Source organism: Myxocyprinus asiaticus, chromosome 21, assembly GCF_019703515.2.
Source record: "Myxocyprinus asiaticus isolate MX2 ecotype Aquarium Trade chromosome 21, UBuf_Myxa_2, whole genome shotgun sequence".
Lineage (NCBI taxonomy): Eukaryota > Metazoa > Chordata > Actinopteri > Cypriniformes > Catostomidae > Myxocyprinus > Myxocyprinus asiaticus.
Genome location: NC_059364.1, coordinates 41240798 through 41258408, shown reverse-complemented (window position 1 = coordinate 41258408; position 17611 = coordinate 41240798). Strand labels below are relative to the sequence as shown.

The following is a 17611-nucleotide window of genomic DNA, read 5'->3' as shown; positions in this document are numbered from 1 at the left end:
CAGTTGTCCTTCATCTTTGAAGACTGTAGTGTACACCTTTGTTCAGTTTTTTGGCAATTTCAAGCACTGTATAGCCTTCATTCCTCAAAACAATGATTGACTGATGAGTTTCTAGAGAAAGCTGTTTCTTTTTTGCCATCTTTGACCTAATATTGACCTTAAGACATGCCAGTCTATTGCATACTGTGGCAACTCAAAGACAATGTTAAGCTTCATTTAATGAACCAAATAGCTTTCAACTGTGTTTGATATAATGGCAAGTGATTTTCTAGTACCAAATGATCAATTTAGCATGATTACTCAAGGATAAGGTGTTGGAGTGATGGCTGCTGGAAATGGGGCCTGTCTAGATTTGATCAAAATGACTTTTTTTTTTTTCAAATAGTGATGGTGCTGTTTTTTTACATCAGTAATGTCCTGACTATACATTGTGATCAGTTGAATGCCACTTTGGTGAATTAAAGTACCAATTTCCTTCCAAAATACATTATTCCAAACTTTTGGCCGCCAGTGTAGGTCTAACAGATATTACAATTTATTGGCTTGCGGAATTGTCATTTGAATATTGAGACTGCTAAATTTTTAATGATATAGAGCATTTATGAAAAAAAAAGTTTTATCATTTATAACAAATGTTCACTATAACTCCAAACTTTACAATATTATACAATATCCCATGTAATATTATAACTAAACAAGAAAAATGGTGAGGTTTGCAAGCCAAAAAACACTATCCCAACCGTGAAGCATGGGGGTGGCAGCATCATGTTTGCTGCAGGAGGGACTGGTGCATTTCACAAAATAGATGGCATCGTGAGGAAGGAAAATTATGTGGATATATTGAAGCAACATCTCAAGACATCAGCCAGGAAGTTAAAGCTTGGTCGCAAATGGGTCTTTCAAATGGACAATGACCCCAAACATACCTCCAAAGTTGTGGCAAAATGGCTTAAAGGACAACAAAGTCAAGGTATTGGAGTGGCTATCACAAAGCCCTGACCTCAATCCGATAGAAAATTTGTGGGCAGAACTAAAAAAGCGTGTGCGAGCAAGGAGGCCTACAAACCTGACTCAGTTACACCAATTCTGTCTGGAGGAATGGGCCAAAATTCCAGCAACTTATTGTGAGAAGCTTGTGGAAGGCTACCCAGAATGTTTGACCCAAGTTAAACAATTTAAAGGCAATGCTACCAAATGCTAACAAAGTGTATGTAAACTTCTGACCCACTGGGAATGTGATGAAAGAAATAAAAGCTGAAATAAATAATTCTCTCTACTATTATTCTGATATTTCACATTCTTAAAATAAAGTAGTGATCCTAACTGACGTAAGACAGGGAATGTTTTCTACAATTAAATGTCAGGAATTGTGAAAAACGGAGTTTAAATGTATTTGGCAAAGGTGTATGTAAACTTCTGACTTCAATATATATATGTATATATTGTATATACTGTTCACAAGTTTGGGGTCACTTGCCTGAAAAGTTTCTCATGATCTTAAAAATCTTTTGATTTGAAGACGTATGCTTAAATGTTTGAAATTAGTTTTGTAGACAAAAATATAATTGTGCCACCATATTAATTTATTTCATTACAAAACAAAAATTTTATTATTTGTTTTATTTTTTATTTTTTTTAAATTGATGACTTGGACCGAATAATTAAGAAAAGCAGCCACTAAGTGCCCAACATAGATGGGAACTCCTTCAATACTGTTTAAAAGCATCCCAGGGTGATACCTCAAGAAGTTGGTTGAGAAAATGTCAAGAGTACATGTTTGCAAATTCTAGGCAAAGTGTGACTACTTTGAAGATGCTAAAATATAAAACAGTTTTGATTTATTTTGGATTTTTTTAGTCACAACATAATTCCTATAGTTCCATTTCTATTATTCCATAGCTGTGATGACTTTACTATTATTCTAAAATGTGAAGAAAAAAAAAAAAGAATTCAATAAAAAAATAAAATAAAGAATGAGTAAGTGATCATAAACTTTTGAACGGTAGTGTGTATATATATAATAATAATAATAATAATAATTATTATTATTATTATTATTATTATTAATGCTTATTAATATTATTGTATTTTAATGCCACGATGAACCATAACTAAAATTTAAGACGAAGGTTTGTAGATAAATAATATTGTATTTGACTCTATAGAATTCATTTTGTACTTTATTGCCATATATTTCGTTTTTTATTTTTATATTTTTTTGAGAAAAACAAAACGTCGTAGTTCCTGAAGCAGTAGTTTGTCATTATTAGTAACCTGTGCCAAAACGAAAAAACTTTGTTCGTCCGCAGTCCACAACAGCACGCACGCACGCGCACACACACACACACACACACACACACACACACACACACACACACACACACACACACACAGTGGCTGACGCGTGCTGACGTCAGAGCACACCGCTTTGCATCCGAAACCAACAAACATGTTTCCAACACAGAATGTCCGCTAATGAAAGTCCTTATAAAACACTCTTCTGTCCTCACATACTGCTTTAATTTTCATTCCCTGAAAGTTCTAACCGACACTATAAAATAAGAGGATGTACAGTCCAAGCCTGAGAAATGACGCCCCCAATCTCCTCGTGAGCAGTGGGAAAACACACTGATCCAAACACTACAGCAGTCCGGAGCGGAGCAGTGCAGTTGCGCCAGAGTGCGGCGCGTCCAGGGAAGAGATACTGTCAGTGCCGTTCTCCGGCTCAACTCGAACTCTCTGCGCTTCTTTTGCTTCCCTTTTCAACATTATACCGAGGTCGGGGTGCGTCTACTTTCTGGACATATATGCTGCAGTGTATTACGGGGCGCGTTAGATAGCGTCTCTAACAGACCTGACGCGTTTTGACGTCATCCGGCGTTTCAGGGGTTGGATTATTTCATTTATAGCAGCGGGACTACGTTAAACTAGAGGCATATCATATCAAGTGTTATAGTTACACTCGCTTTCGGTCAGACATGGAAGATGGTCCGTCTTCAACAAGCTGTTTCCGAAGGTTTACGGACCGTTTCCTTGGCTCAAGTAGGTATATTTATTATTTCCCTTGCGTACTTGTAAAATGAAATATTTTTGTTGCGCGCGACTTGCACTGTGTTGCGTGTATATTGGTTGCATCCTGAGAAACTTGTGGCTTGTTTTTTTTTTTTCCAGTATGAAGTTTGGGTGGCAATATTTGCGCAATAGCTGCAATATTTGGGTATAAAAAGGATTATGTCTATTACAATGAAGTTGTTGTTTATATAGTTCTATTATATAATCTATCATCACCTGTTATATGCGTCTTTCTGTTTAGTGCAGTAGAAACTGGGTGGGGACATTTATGTGGGAGACGGTGATGTCTAATCATTTAAATTAAATAATGCGTGACAGTAAACTTTATTGGCACATTGCATTTTTGTCATTTCCTCTTCAGTTTAAAAGAAACAGATACTAGACAGTAGACACAGGACAGTCAACTGTTGTCTACTGGAATGTTAAATAGCCAGTGTCATATTTGGAGTAATCTAATACAAGAGCAAGCCGAGAAATGCAGTGACTAAGCAGTGGAGTGGACTTGCTTGTGACAAAACTAACCTATAATAATTCATTTTGTCATTCATTACCTGTCTAGTAACAGCATGAGGGGCCTTGTGTAGCTGTATTTGTCCTTTGGGCAATGCTGTTGCTGTTGTTACACATCTACGTTTATATAGCACTATTACACCATGTTGCTTTCTTAACAAAGAGACTAACATGAAAGTGCACAGTAGAAATAATAATTTAAGATGACTTGACGGGTATATATACAGTATATATACATATATATATATATATAAAACTAGAATTTTCATAGATCAAGTAAGACATGCTTGAAAATTGCTGTTTGTCTAGTGTCTGAATGTCTACATGCAAGCATTTTGTGTTACTTTAGTATCCAAAACCAACTAACTATTGAATATTTCACAATATTTTACTCTATAACAGTTAATTTGTGCAAAAAGAAAAGAGAGAGAAAAGGTTATGGCCAGTATACGGGTCAATTTCTTTGGCTGGAATATTATTAAAGGAATATTCCGGCTTAGTTTAAGTTAAGCTCAGTCGACTGCATTTGTGGCATGATGTTGATTACCACAAAAAATAAATTCCTCTTCTTTATAAACAACAAAACAAAATTGAGGTTACAGTGAGGCACTTACAATGGAAGTCAATGGGGCCAATTTTTGGAGAGTTTAAAGGCAGAAATGTGATGTTTATAATTTTATAAAAGCACTTACTTTAACTCTTCTGTTAAAACATCATTTAAGGGATTTCAGGTTTATGGCATTGCATCATCATGGTAGCGAAGTTGTAAAATTGGCTATAACTTTACACAGAACTGGTTAGTAAGTGATTTGATCATACTAAAATCATGTTTACATGCACATTGTTTATGTCTGTGGTTATACTTTTGAAACAGTGAGTATTTTAATGTTTACAGATTGGTCCCATTCACTTCCATTGTAAGTGCTTTACTGGAACCCAGATTTATTTTTTAATTTTTAATTTTTTTTAAAGAAAAGTTTATTTGTTGTGGTAATCAACATTATGCCACAAATGCTATCTATTGAGCTTAACTTCTTTTGAACCCCTGAATAATCCTGTAATATGTACCAAGCTGATAAAATATATGCTTTTTCACATATACAGTGCATTCAGAAAGTATTCATTTTTAAAAACATTTTTTTTGCAGCCATATTCTAAAATGCTTTAAATTATTTTTATTTTTTTCACATCAGTCTACACTCCATACCCCATGATGACAAAGCAAAAACCAGATTTTTGATAACTTTGCAAATTTATTAAAAAGAAAAAACTGAGGAGGTCTGGGTATTGACGCTGACTACCACCCCTGGAGTCGCAAGTTCGAATCCAGGGTTTGCTGAGTGACTCTAGCCAGGTCTCCTAAGCAACCAAATTGGCCCGGTTGCTAGGGAGGATAGAGTCACATGGGGTAACCTCCTCGTGGTCATGATTAGTGGTTCTCGCTCTCAATGGGGCACGTGGTAAGTTGTGCGTAGATCGTGGAGGGTAGCAAGTGCCTCCACATGCGGAGTCTCCGTGGTGTCATGCACAACGAGCCACGTGATAAGATGCACGGATTGACTGTCTCAGGAGCGGAGGCAACTGAGACTTGTCCTCCGCCACCCAGATTGAGGTGAGTAACCGCGCCACCACGTGGACCTACTAAGTAGTGGGAATTGGGCATTCCAAATTGGGAGAAAAGGGGATAAAAAAAAAAGAAATATCACATTGATATAAGTATTCAGACCCTTTGCTATGGCACTTGAAATTTAGCTCAGGTGCATCCAATTTCTCTGGATCATCTTTGAGGTGTTTCTACACTTTGATTGGAGTCCACTTGTGGCAAATTTGCCTGGCCAAACTGAGCAATCGGGGCAGAAGGGCCTTGGTAAGAGAGGTGACCAAGAACCTGATGGTCACTCTGGTTGAGCTCCAGAGATCATGTGTGGAGATGGGAGAAACTTGCAGAAGGACAACCTTCTCTGCAACACTCCACCAATCTGGGCTTTATGGCGGAGTGGCCAGATGGAATCCTCTCCTCAGTGCAAGACACATAAAAAAGCACCTAAAGGACTCTCAGTCTGTGAGAAACAAGATTCTCTGGTCTGATGAAACGAAGATTGAACTGTTTGGCCTCAATTCCAAGCATCATATCTGAAGGAAACCAAGCACCGTTCATCACCTGTGCAGTACCATGCCAACGGTGAAGCATGGAGGTGGTAGCATCATGCTGTGGGGGTGTTTTTCTGAAGCAGGGACTGGAGGACTTGTCAGGGTTGAAGGAAATCTGAGCACAGCAAAATACAGAGATATCCTTAATGAAAACCTGGTCCAGAGCGCTCAGGACCCCAGAATGGGCCAAAGGTTCACCTTCCAACAGGACAATGACCCCAAGCCCACAGCCAAGAAAATGCAAGGGTGGCTTAGGGACATCTCTGAGAATGTTCTTAAGGGCCCAGCCAGAGCCTGGACTTGAACCCAATTGAACATCTCTGGAGAGACCTGAAAATGGCTGTCCATCAACGGTCCCCATCCAACCTGACAGAACTTGAGAGGATCTGCAGAGAAGAATGGCAGAAAATCCCCAAATCCAGGTGTGCATAGCTTGTCTCATCATACCCATAAAGACTTGATGCTGTAATCGCCGCGAAAGGTGCTTCAACTAAGTTCTGAGTTCTGAGGGTCTGAACACTTATGTCAATGTGATTATCTAAGTTTTTTCTTTTTAATAAATTTGCAAAGTTATCAAAAATCTGGTTCTTGCTTTGCCAATATGGGGCATGTAGTGTAGATTGATATAAAAAATAAATAATTTAAAGCATTTTAGCATAAGGCAGTGTGTATTTGTTGTTGTTGCTTATCTTACATATGATAATAATTTTCATGTGGAATTTTGCCTTATAGTGGGAGTAAGAAAGAGGAAGGAAAATGTAATGCACATATTTGTGCAACTCTGCAAAGTTGTAAAGCAATGAGTGCAATTGAGTGTTATTCACAATGCTTGCCATATTTTTTATATGGCAATTGTTAAATACATTTATAAGAAGTTGTATTTAGTAGTGGACAGACAGTTGCGAGTTTCTCTTCCCATACATACTCTCAATTGTAAACGGTAGATCTTTCACATCAAGGCCGCCTCGGTATGGAGCTCTCCAGTTCTTTTGTTGTTTTTGTTTGTTTGTCCTATGTTTAATAATTTATTTCAGATCAGTTTTACCAGAGACGAGCTGCTGAATATTTGGCAGCACACGCCAGACAATCTTTTATCAGTTTTTAATTATTCTGATGTTTTGCTGGACATTTTAGTCGGAGGAGCAGCGGTGCTGTACAAGTGCGTTAAAATATGTAAGCGAGGGAATTGAGCCGGCGTGCTGGTCAAGCTCCGACAGCGTGGCTTTCAGACCACGCTGCCAAACATCCATCTAGCGAATCTCCGCTCTCTTCCTAACAAAACGGACAAATTAATTCTCCTCACCCGCAAAAATAAGGACTTTGCAAATTCTGCTGCCTTGTGCTTCACAGAAACCTGGCTGAGTGAAACCATTCTGGACAGCACATTACATCCACCGGGCTTCCAGCTGTTCAGAGCGGATCGCACCGTGGAGTTAACGGGGAAAACGAGAGGCGGTGGAACGTGTTTTTAAATCAACGAATGTTGGTGTACAGATGTAACAACGCTTTAGAAGATGTGCTGTCCTAACTTAGAGGCGCTCTTCATAAACTGTAAACCTTTCTACTCACCTCAGGAATTTTCCTTGTGTATTCTTGTGTGTGTTTATATTCCTCCACAAGCGTGTGTGAGTGCAGTGCTGCAACAGCTGGCTGATCAGATCACTGACACGGAACAACAATACCCGGACTCATTATTATTCTTGTGGATTTTAGCAAGGCAAATCTCACACGTGAACTGCCCAAATACAGACAGCACATTACATGCCCCACCAGAGACAGAAATAAACTGGATCATTGCTACACAACAATAAAGGATGCATATCGCCCTGTCCCTCGAGCAGCTTTGGGACTCTCTGATCACTGTCTGGTTCATCATACAGTCTACAGGCAGAAACTAAAATCAGCTAAACCTGTAATAAGGACTGTTAAGAGATGGACCAATGAAGCAGAGCTGAACTACAAGCCTGCTTTGACTGCACTGATTGGAGTGTTTTTGAGGCTGCAGTCACAGACCTGGATGAGCTCAAACCATGGTTTACAGCAAAACATCAGGCCAAAGAGGATGCTTACAGAAGTGAGGAAAAAATCTTGTATAATCAGGCCAGAAACAGACTGACAAAGGAGATCAGAGTGGCTAAAAGAAGCTATTCTAAAAAGCTGGAAAAAAAAACAGTTTTCAGCTAACAACCCTGCATCAGTGTGGAGAGGCCTGAAAGATTTTACCAACTACAAGACACCATCCCCCAACACTGTAGGGAATCAACAGTTGGCTGACAACCAAAATGTGTTTTACTGTAGATTTGAAAAGCCCAGTCTCACACCCCATACCTGCTCTGACCTTCACAGTACACAAACATTTACACCTCCTCCTCTCCTGCTAGTCCACCTGCACTTAAGAAAAGCACAGGACCCAGACGGTGTTTCACCCACTTGTCTAAAATCCTGTGTTGACCAGCTGGCCCCCATCTTCAAACAGCTCTTCAACAGATCACTGGAGCAGTGTGAAGTTCCCTGTTGCTTCAAATGGTCCACCATCATCCCCATGCCAAAGAAACCCAAGATCAAAGGACTTAATGACTACAGACCTGTCGCTCTGACGTCTGTGGTCATGAAGTCATTTGAGAGACTGGTGTTGGCCCACCTGAAGGACACCACTGAACCCTTTCTGGTTCTCCTGCAGTTTGCCTATCGAGCAAACAGGTCTGTGGATGATGCAATAAATATGGGAATGCATTACATATTTCAACATCTAGACAGAACAGGGACTTATGCAAAATACTGTTTATTGACTTCAGTTCCGCTTTTAACACCATCAACCCCACTCTCCTATGGACTAAATTAACCCAGCTCTCTGTTCATGCCTCTGTCTGTCAGTGGATCACCAGCTTTCTGACAGACAGGCAGCAGCTAGTGAGACAGGGGAAATTCACCTCCAGCACATGTACAATCAGCACTGGTGCCCCCCAGGGGTGTGTACTCTCCCCACTACTTTTCTCCCTGTACACAAATGACTGCACCGCCAAGGACCCCTCTGTTAAGTTCCTAAAGTTTGCAGACAACACTACAGTCATCGGCCTCATCCAAGATGCCGATGAGTCTGCATACACAAGGGAAGTTGAACAGCTGGCCGTCTAGTGCAGTCAAAACAACCTGGAGTTGAACACACTTAAAACAGTGGAGATGACAGTGGACACCCCAACACTGATCCCGCTCACCATTCTGAACAGCACTGTGGCAGCAGTGGAGTCATTCAGGTTCCTAGGCACTACCATCTCACAGTACCTGAAGTGGGAGACCCACATAGACTCAATTTTGAAAAAGGCCCAACAGAGGTTATACTTTCTTCGCCAGAAGAAAGAAAATGTAAATGTAAATGTTAAGAAAAATGTAAACAATAAAGCAACTATAAAACACAAGAAAATGGAAAAGGTAACATGAAAGATAACATTGTTTTGGACAACAGACATTGTACTTAAATACATTATTAAGTAATTAATAACATTCATTGAATAAATAATAATAACTAATAAAATTACAACATATATAAATCACATAACCCAATCTGACATATAAAAAAACAAAATTCTCACAAACTTTCAGTTGAAATCGACCTTCATTATATACACCAATCAGCCACAACATTAAAACCACCTGCCTAATATTGTGTAGGTCCCCCTTGTGCCGCCAAAACATTGCCAGCCTGCATCTCATAATAGCATTCTGAGATGATATTCTTCTCATCACAATTGTACAGAGCAGTTATCTGAGTTACTGTCTGTTCAAACCAGTCTGGCCATTCTCTGTTGACATCTCTCATCAACAAGGCGTTTCCGTCCACAGAACTGCCGCTCACTGGATGTTTCTTGTTTTTGGCACCATTCAGAGTAAATTCTAGAGACTTTTGTGTGTGAAAATCCCAGGAGATCAGCAGTTACAGAAATACTCAAACCAGCCCATCTGGCACCAACAATCATGCCACGGTCCAGATCACTGAGGTCACATTTTTCCCCATTCTGATGGTTGATGTGAACATTAACTGAAGCTCCTGACCCGTATCTGCATGATTTTATACACTGCACTGCTGCCACACGATTGGCTGATTAGATAATCACATGGATGATTGTTGGTGCCAGATGGGCTGGTTTGAGTATTTCTGTAACTGCTGATCTCCTGGGATTTTCACACACAACAGTCTCTAGAATTTACTCAGAATGGTGCCAAAAACAAAAAAAAACATCCAGTGAGCATCAGTTTTGTGGACGGAAACGCCTTGTTGATGAGAGAGGTTAACAGAGAATGGCCAGACTGGTTTGAACTGACAAAGTCTACGGTAACTCAGATAACCGCTCTGTACAATTGTGGTGAGAAGAATAATATCTCAGAATACTATTCTGAGATGCGGGTTGACGCTGTTTTGGTGGCACAAGGGGGACCTACACAATATTAGGCAAGTGGTTTTAATGTTGTGGCTGATTGGTGTAGTTGACTCTTGCCTGAATGTGTAAGTGTGTTATTTTTATTTTATTTTTTTGTTCACGTGTTTATTCAACAGATATTACAAAAATATTATGTTATTGGAATTTTAGTTTTGAGGATGACATTCACAAAAATAATTTGGTAACACTTTCTATGGAGCCCATATTTAAAATGCATTGTAAAGGCATTATAATGCATTAGTAATGTCTCAATACACCTTATAATATGTTATAACTTCTCATAAATAATTGTAACCACAATTATAGTACAGTACATGATAATACTTTCCTCTTCATAGATATACCTTAGAGTATAATGCATTATAAACCAAGAAACATCCAGTTTTTATCTGCAGAAGTTAATATGTATTTTATGCAGTATATTTGTAATATACTGTATATAATAGGTAAAACTAAACTAAAGCTAGTATAGGGAAAACTGGGGCTAGTTGTCACACTTCTCCAGTGAAAAATGTTTCTCCACTGAATGTATTTATTTAATTAGGTACAATTTCTGTTGGCCAAAACAATGTTATCTTTTGTGTTACCTTTTCCATTTTGATGTGTTTTATAGTTGCTTTATTGTTTATATTTGCATCAAGTATTATATATTTTTGTAATATATATATATATATATATATAGGTATGATTTAAGTAAAGTGACAAAAGCAATGTCTTCTTTTAAACATCCATAAGATATCTTTAAGGGGTTAAAAGACATTACAACTCGTGCTGGAAGTTATATATATTACACATGCACAAAATACAAAATAGCATACATTCATTGAATATTTTGAGATATTACGAACCAAAAAAATTATGAACCATATCGTGGCATAACTCGATATTTTGAAATTTGCAACATTGTTTGAAATGAATAAGTTCCATGTTCTCCCTTTTATATTACCCCAATAGTAACTAAATCAGCATATAATTTATTCTGGACCTATGGTGTTTCCTGCTGCACTGAACTAGAGACATTATATTTTACCCAAGTTTTGGTGTAGAGTTAGAATGAGGCCATGAAAAATCCCCAAAAAGCACACCTTTCTATTGTGTCATGTTTGCTGCGCTTAAAACCAATGAATGAATCTGATGAGCTGGTACTTTCAATGAATTTCTCCAAACTACTTGCCAACTCACGAGTTACTGGTTTGAATCAGTCTGACGACTCCTTCACTGAATGAACTCAATGAAACCCAGCAGCTGAATTATGTCTGATTCACTTCCTAAAACACAAGTCTTTGCTCTCTGTCATGACAAAATGAAACAAGAACTGTTTTGTGTACAAAATTTGTTAACTTAATTCAGTAATTGCACTTGTTGTTCAAATGGTAACATTAAGATAAGATTGACAATTCTTGTAATAAATGGTTTTATAATTTGAATAAGTGATTATGTGTGTATATATATATATATATATATATATATATATATATATATATATATATATATATATATTAGTGTATATACACATGTATTAACAGTTTGGCCCTCATTCAGTAACGCTTAGTCCAATCTGGCCCTTGACCCAAAATGAGTTTGACACCCCTGATCAAAGATGAGACACACTCTACTTTCATTGAACAATGTGTATTAAAATCCTTTCTATTCTTTACAGTCAGATAAAAAAGTGAAAAGAAATATTCATTTTAATCTTACGAAGCATGGATGTGCTAAAGAAACTCGTTGATGTTCGCTGAAGCAGAACACTGTGAGGAGCTTGTTCATCTCTTAAAGTGACAGTAACCTTTTTAGCATTTCTTATACAGATGAAATTAAACTCAACATTACTTCAAACAGCGATATCTCATATCATTATTATATATACAATTTCATGATATAATATTATTTAATATAATGTTGAATCTTTGTATTTTTACAATGTTACATTTTGATTATAAAAATGATGACAAAAAATTATTAAAATATAAATATACACTTTCGCATACTTTTTTCAGGACGGGTTTTGTTCAGTTCTGTTGCTTGTTCTGAATCTGATCAGCCAGAATATAGTCCACTATTTTTGAAAGCTTATTGTTTGTGATCTTTTCTTATAGAGAAAGGTATATTATCAACACTTATTATTTAAACTTTGAGCATTTATATTGTGTATTAAAGAACTTTATTTTGATGAGAAATGAAAATGAGCATTTTGCTAAAAAATATTTTCAGAAAAAAATTTCTGTAACATTTTGTAATTTAAGTGTTATTATATCGAATCGAGATTATATCGAATTGTGCACCTCATATCCTATATAGAACTGAATTGTGAGATCACACCCAGGATTTTTTTTTTTTTCTTTTTTTGTTTTTTTTTTGCTTGTGTTATAATGCAGTATACTTAAGTATGAGTAGGGGAAGTCTTATAATGTAATATAACTGTAGTTATAATTATTTATGATAAGTTATAATAACTACAATAACTTATTATAAGGTGTATTATTATGAATGCAGTATAATGCATGTATAATGCCTTTACAATACATTAAAAATATGGGCTTCATAGAAAGTGTTACCAGTAATTTTTTTAGTTTTGTACTAAGCTATTGAAACAAACATACAAAACCATTACTAGAGAAAACACACATTTGTTTTTTTGGCCTTTTGACTCAAAACCTTGAAGTTATCAAGATATACCCCAATTGCAAATATAATTTAAACTATGTAGCTTTCTAAAAAAATCCACTTAAGTCTTGTTTTTTGTGACAGGAAAAAAAAGGAAGCCATACTGGTGTCACAATGTAAAAATAATAAACAGTTAAAGGCCACGTAATCAGAGCCACAGTGCTCTCTCTCTCTCTCTCTCTCTCTCTCTCTCTCTCTCTTGCTTTGATCTGACACCACTATAAGCTATCAGAATGAAATTGCTTATAAGGCAGAAACTGTGTCCTGCAACTTTGTCTTTCTTCTGTGGAGCACAAAAGGAGATGTTAGGCAGTATGTTAGTCTCAGTCACCATTCACTTTCTTTGCATTTTGTTAAAAAAACAAAGTGATATAAGGCACCTTGATAAATTGTTCTTAGTTTGCATTTTGGTCAAACAGAAATAATTAAGTGTTTGTTGATCTAATGACGAAGCCTTTTTGTTTCCCCCAAAATATTTAAAAAATGTTGATCTAAAATATTGATTATGGGCGTTAATCTATCAGTACAGTCTAGTAAGGTAAAATCTTAAATATTATTTTCTCTGCCATCTCTCTTTTTTAAACTGATAGTTCTAGTCCTGCTTACCTATTGGTACCTATACACACTTTAGTTTACATGTCAGGAACTGTATTTTCTAGTGGAAGGATGGCACTTGATAAAATATTGAAATGAGAAATTATGTTCTTAATATTTTTATTTAGCTCCAATGTTATAAAAGAGATAAGGCACTTGAGGCCATGTTATATCAGCATGATCACATGGGAAGTCAGCATGTTGTTTCTGCGAGTCCCAGTACCCTAGGATCGGCCCCACATTATGCCAACTCGCTGACAAGCACCATCTCCAATCAGATATTTTTGCTTCGGCTCTAGTGTGTTTACCTTCCCCTGTGGTGCAACCGGAAACGCATTGTGTCAGCAGCATTGGAGAGCCCGGTTTGGATGCCGTGTTGAAACCAGAAAGAAATCGCAAAGGCTGTCAAATAAAATTCAAATTTTGAAAATTCAAAATTTGTCAAATTTAAGTTACAAATGTATATTCGAATGCACTGACAATGACTTGCTAAAACAGGCACAGCACAACGAATAAAACAGAACGCGGGTATCTCGAGACGCATTTAAAATGAAGCGTTCCTGCACAAAGCACTAACAAAACAGCGAGACGCAGCGCAGTGGTCAGAAATGTCAATCTAGAGTATGCATTTGGAGTGAACAGCCCCTTTGGTGGAGACAACGTAGGAGACAACTCCAATTAAAAAATCATGTCTTGCAGATACTTTCCCCCTACCTGATATAATGTCTTTAAAATTCAAATTTTGTTAATATTTAAGTGACTAATTCTATTTTTCATCCATGTTGACAGCCCTAGTATCGCATTTGTATAATCAGTGACAAGTGCGAGGTTCGGAGGTTGCGTTTTTCCCTCTAACATTACTTTTGTACTCCAATAATGGTTAGGTTTAGGTTTGGGGTTTGGGATGGGGGTACAGTTTATAAAATATGCATTCCTCTTCACTGTATTACAGCCTGTACAGCTAAAAACAACGTGCTTCACAACTCCCTTTTGGTACCCCTCCATGAACATTATACCCGCAAAATGGAGCTCACTCACATGTGCCCATACGCCCAACAACACTTACCGCTTTGACCACTGGGGGCAGTGTTTCTAATTTCGGTAAGCATAGACTGAGTTTAGCTAAAGAAAAGTCAACCTACTGTTTCTGATTTCACTGTGTAATCAGTCTGGCTATATTGTGAATGTAGTTCACAATAGGTGTCTTTTTTTTTATTTATTTTTTTTGGGGGGATTTTTCCCCTTTTTCTCCCAGTTTGGAATGCCCAATTCCCAATGCGCTCCAAGCCCTCGTGGTCACATAGTGATTCGCCTCATTCTGGGTGGCGGAGGACGAATCCCAGTTGCCTCCGCGTCTGAGACAGTCAACCCGCGCATCTTATCACATGGCTTGTTGAGTGTGTTGCCACGGAGACATAGCGCATGTGGAGGCTTCACGCCATCCACCGCGGCATCCGCGCTCAATTCACCATGCGCCCCACCGAGAACAAACCACATTATAGCGACCACGAGGAGGTTACCCCATGTGACTCTACCCCCCGTAGCAACCGGGCCAATTTGGTTGCTTAGGAGACCTGGCTGGAGTCACTCAGCACACCCTAGGATTCGAACTAGCGAACTAGCGAACTCCAGGGGTGGTAGCCAGCGTATTTTACCACTGAGCTACCCAGGCCCCCCAACACAATAGGTGTCTTAACAAAACCCTTTATATGGCACTGTATTTAACATGCAACTTTATAAACAATTTTATGTGTTGGTCATGTTATGTGACTTCAGAAAAGTCATCAGTGGGAATACATCTCTAAGATGCCATGTATGTGTGTTCAGCATAATGGGCAGTCACAAGACAGTCTTAAGGGTGTGTCTCAATCAGCTCCCTAGCTTTCTATGTCGTGAATATGTATATTGTGAAAATGAATTCAGGCACTGGCAAGGTTGGTCAACCACTGAACACTGGGACACTTATGACTCAATCACCTGCGACACGATAACGAGCTCACACATTAAAACACAGCAGGTATTAACCAACAACATTGCTGTATAAATGACACTGACGTGCATTTTCGTTGTAGATATTCAAACGTACAGTGTTATAATGAAAGATAAATAACATTTACCTTCTTCAAACTACTCTAATATTTAAAAGTTTGTTTTGCTTTCATGGTCATTATCAATGAAAGACATTACAAACAAGATCTCTTTTAAAGAGAAAATAAGGCTTTGACTTCAAGTTTTACACTTGTGCTCGTCCTCTAATGACTTGAAAGACTTCAGAAGACATGACGACTTTTCCGGTAAGGGAACATAGTGAGATGCTCCCTGTTTTTTATGGTGCATTCTAGGAAGTTTTAGGGAGCAAATATTTTGAAACAGCCCTAGAAATGGCCGACTCCTTGATCAGTGCCCATACTGAAATAGGGAGCTGATTGAGATGCACCTTATAGTCAGTCTCTTTTGTGCGCTGTCAGGAAAATGAGCTAGTCACAGGTTATAGTGACAATATAAGATGCTTTGATTAATTGTGCAGTTGTGCTTACTACTTCATGCAAAATCACCCAGATAGTTTATCGTTTGAACTGGCTTTTGTGTTATATTGGCCAAGGAGATTTCCTCACCATTGATACACTGTAGGTGCTTGAAGCAAAATGGTATTGAAATTACTGTATATGCAAGCAATCAACAGCTTCTGTATGCAGGGAAATATGAGTAAGCGTTAAATACATTGGACATCAAGTGTTGACCCAACACAAAACCAAAATAGTTTATCGGACATACCATATGGTATACATTTTTTTCTTTAAAATCAAACATTGAAATGCGTTAAAATTGCCATGAACTCCATAGACCCAACAAAATGCAACATTAACATGACATAGGCTGAATAAAAATGTTTACTTTTTAGTTTTAAGTTTTCTTTATAGTTTGAGTGTTTAGTTTATAAATGTCTCTTGAATTGCAATAGTTTGCAGTAATTTACTGCACCAAAGCACATTGTGGTCGGCACAAACCATGTTTATCCTTGTTGCAAGTAAACCTGTAGCTATTTAATGTTGTCTGGGTGGTATTTTCTACCTTGCATAGTTTTGCTCATGGTTTTTGAGGGTGTCATGCAACCTATCCATGTTGGCATCTGCGTTATATGGCTGATAAATAAATTTGCACCAACATACTGTTTGATTGGACACATAGCCTTTGACGTCAGCAACAAAAGAAATGGGAAGCATTTTGTGTCCCTTTTAAAAGTTGATAAGCCTATTTATTTTGCTATTCATTACATAATAATATGTTTAGTTGCGTTTTATTATTTGCATTTAGCTTTGTTTTTTCCCTTCTGTCCGCGACTGTATCAGAACGGACCTGTGACTCCTTTTTGGGTAGCGACCCGCCAAGTGCGAAGTACTGCACTTCATTACTGCATTATATTTCTTCTCCTGTCACACAGGACAGATTACAGTAAACTTTGACCTATGACCTATATACTATACTCTAATATTTACATCCCTTCTTTTTTTATCTTCTTTTATGGGCATTTTTGTCTTTACTATACAGGATGGATAGAGAGATGGAATGGGATGGGGAGATTATGCAGGCGAGACTTGAACATGCATCCATTAGTGCTTTTGTAATATTCTCTTTGTGGTAGCAGTGTAGTCGTGAAGATGCGCAGGGTATTGAAGGGAGCTTGTGGCTGGCGTGTTATTGTATGTGAGTGTGTGAGCATTAGTCAAGAATCAGTGCTGAGAGTCAGCTTCTGCTGCTGATATCAGAACATCACTACCCACATATATGCAATGGAAATACAGTGCTGATTTCCATTAAAAAATGTATCCAATATAATCAACTATGAATGTTTTTTCCATAGTGGCATTTATAATGGATTTGCAAATGATTTTGGTAGTGGTTTGTCAGTGTCTGTTTGCAGTTGACCTTGTTGCAATTATATAGTACACACTATATATAGTCTTTATTAAGGTTAGAACCCCATTAACAATTGCATACACAAAAACTGTAAAAACATCTTCTGTGAATTTAATCCACGTGGATGCACTATGCAGTGTGACTGTGGAGACAAGAATTTGTGATTAGTGGTGTTGCCTATTGTATTACCCGAGACCATATTTTTATGGTCTTTGTCTCGGAGCATTTGGACTCGGTCTTGATTCAGACTTAAACAAGTGTGA

General features: G+C 37.7%; 1 protein-coding gene across 1 annotated transcript in view; it reads left to right on the top strand.

Moving 5' to 3' along the window:
• The first annotated feature begins 2634 nt into the window (after positions 1-2634).
• LOC127412503 (cAMP and cAMP-inhibited cGMP 3',5'-cyclic phosphodiesterase 10A-like) overlaps positions 2635-17611 on the top strand; it is a 127092-nt gene continuing 112115 nt past the window's right edge. The window contains 1 exon segment of the mRNA XM_051648961.1: positions 2635-3042. Within this exon segment, the coding sequence (XP_051504921.1) occupies positions 2979-3042 (64 nt within the window). The 5' untranslated portion in view covers positions 2635-2978.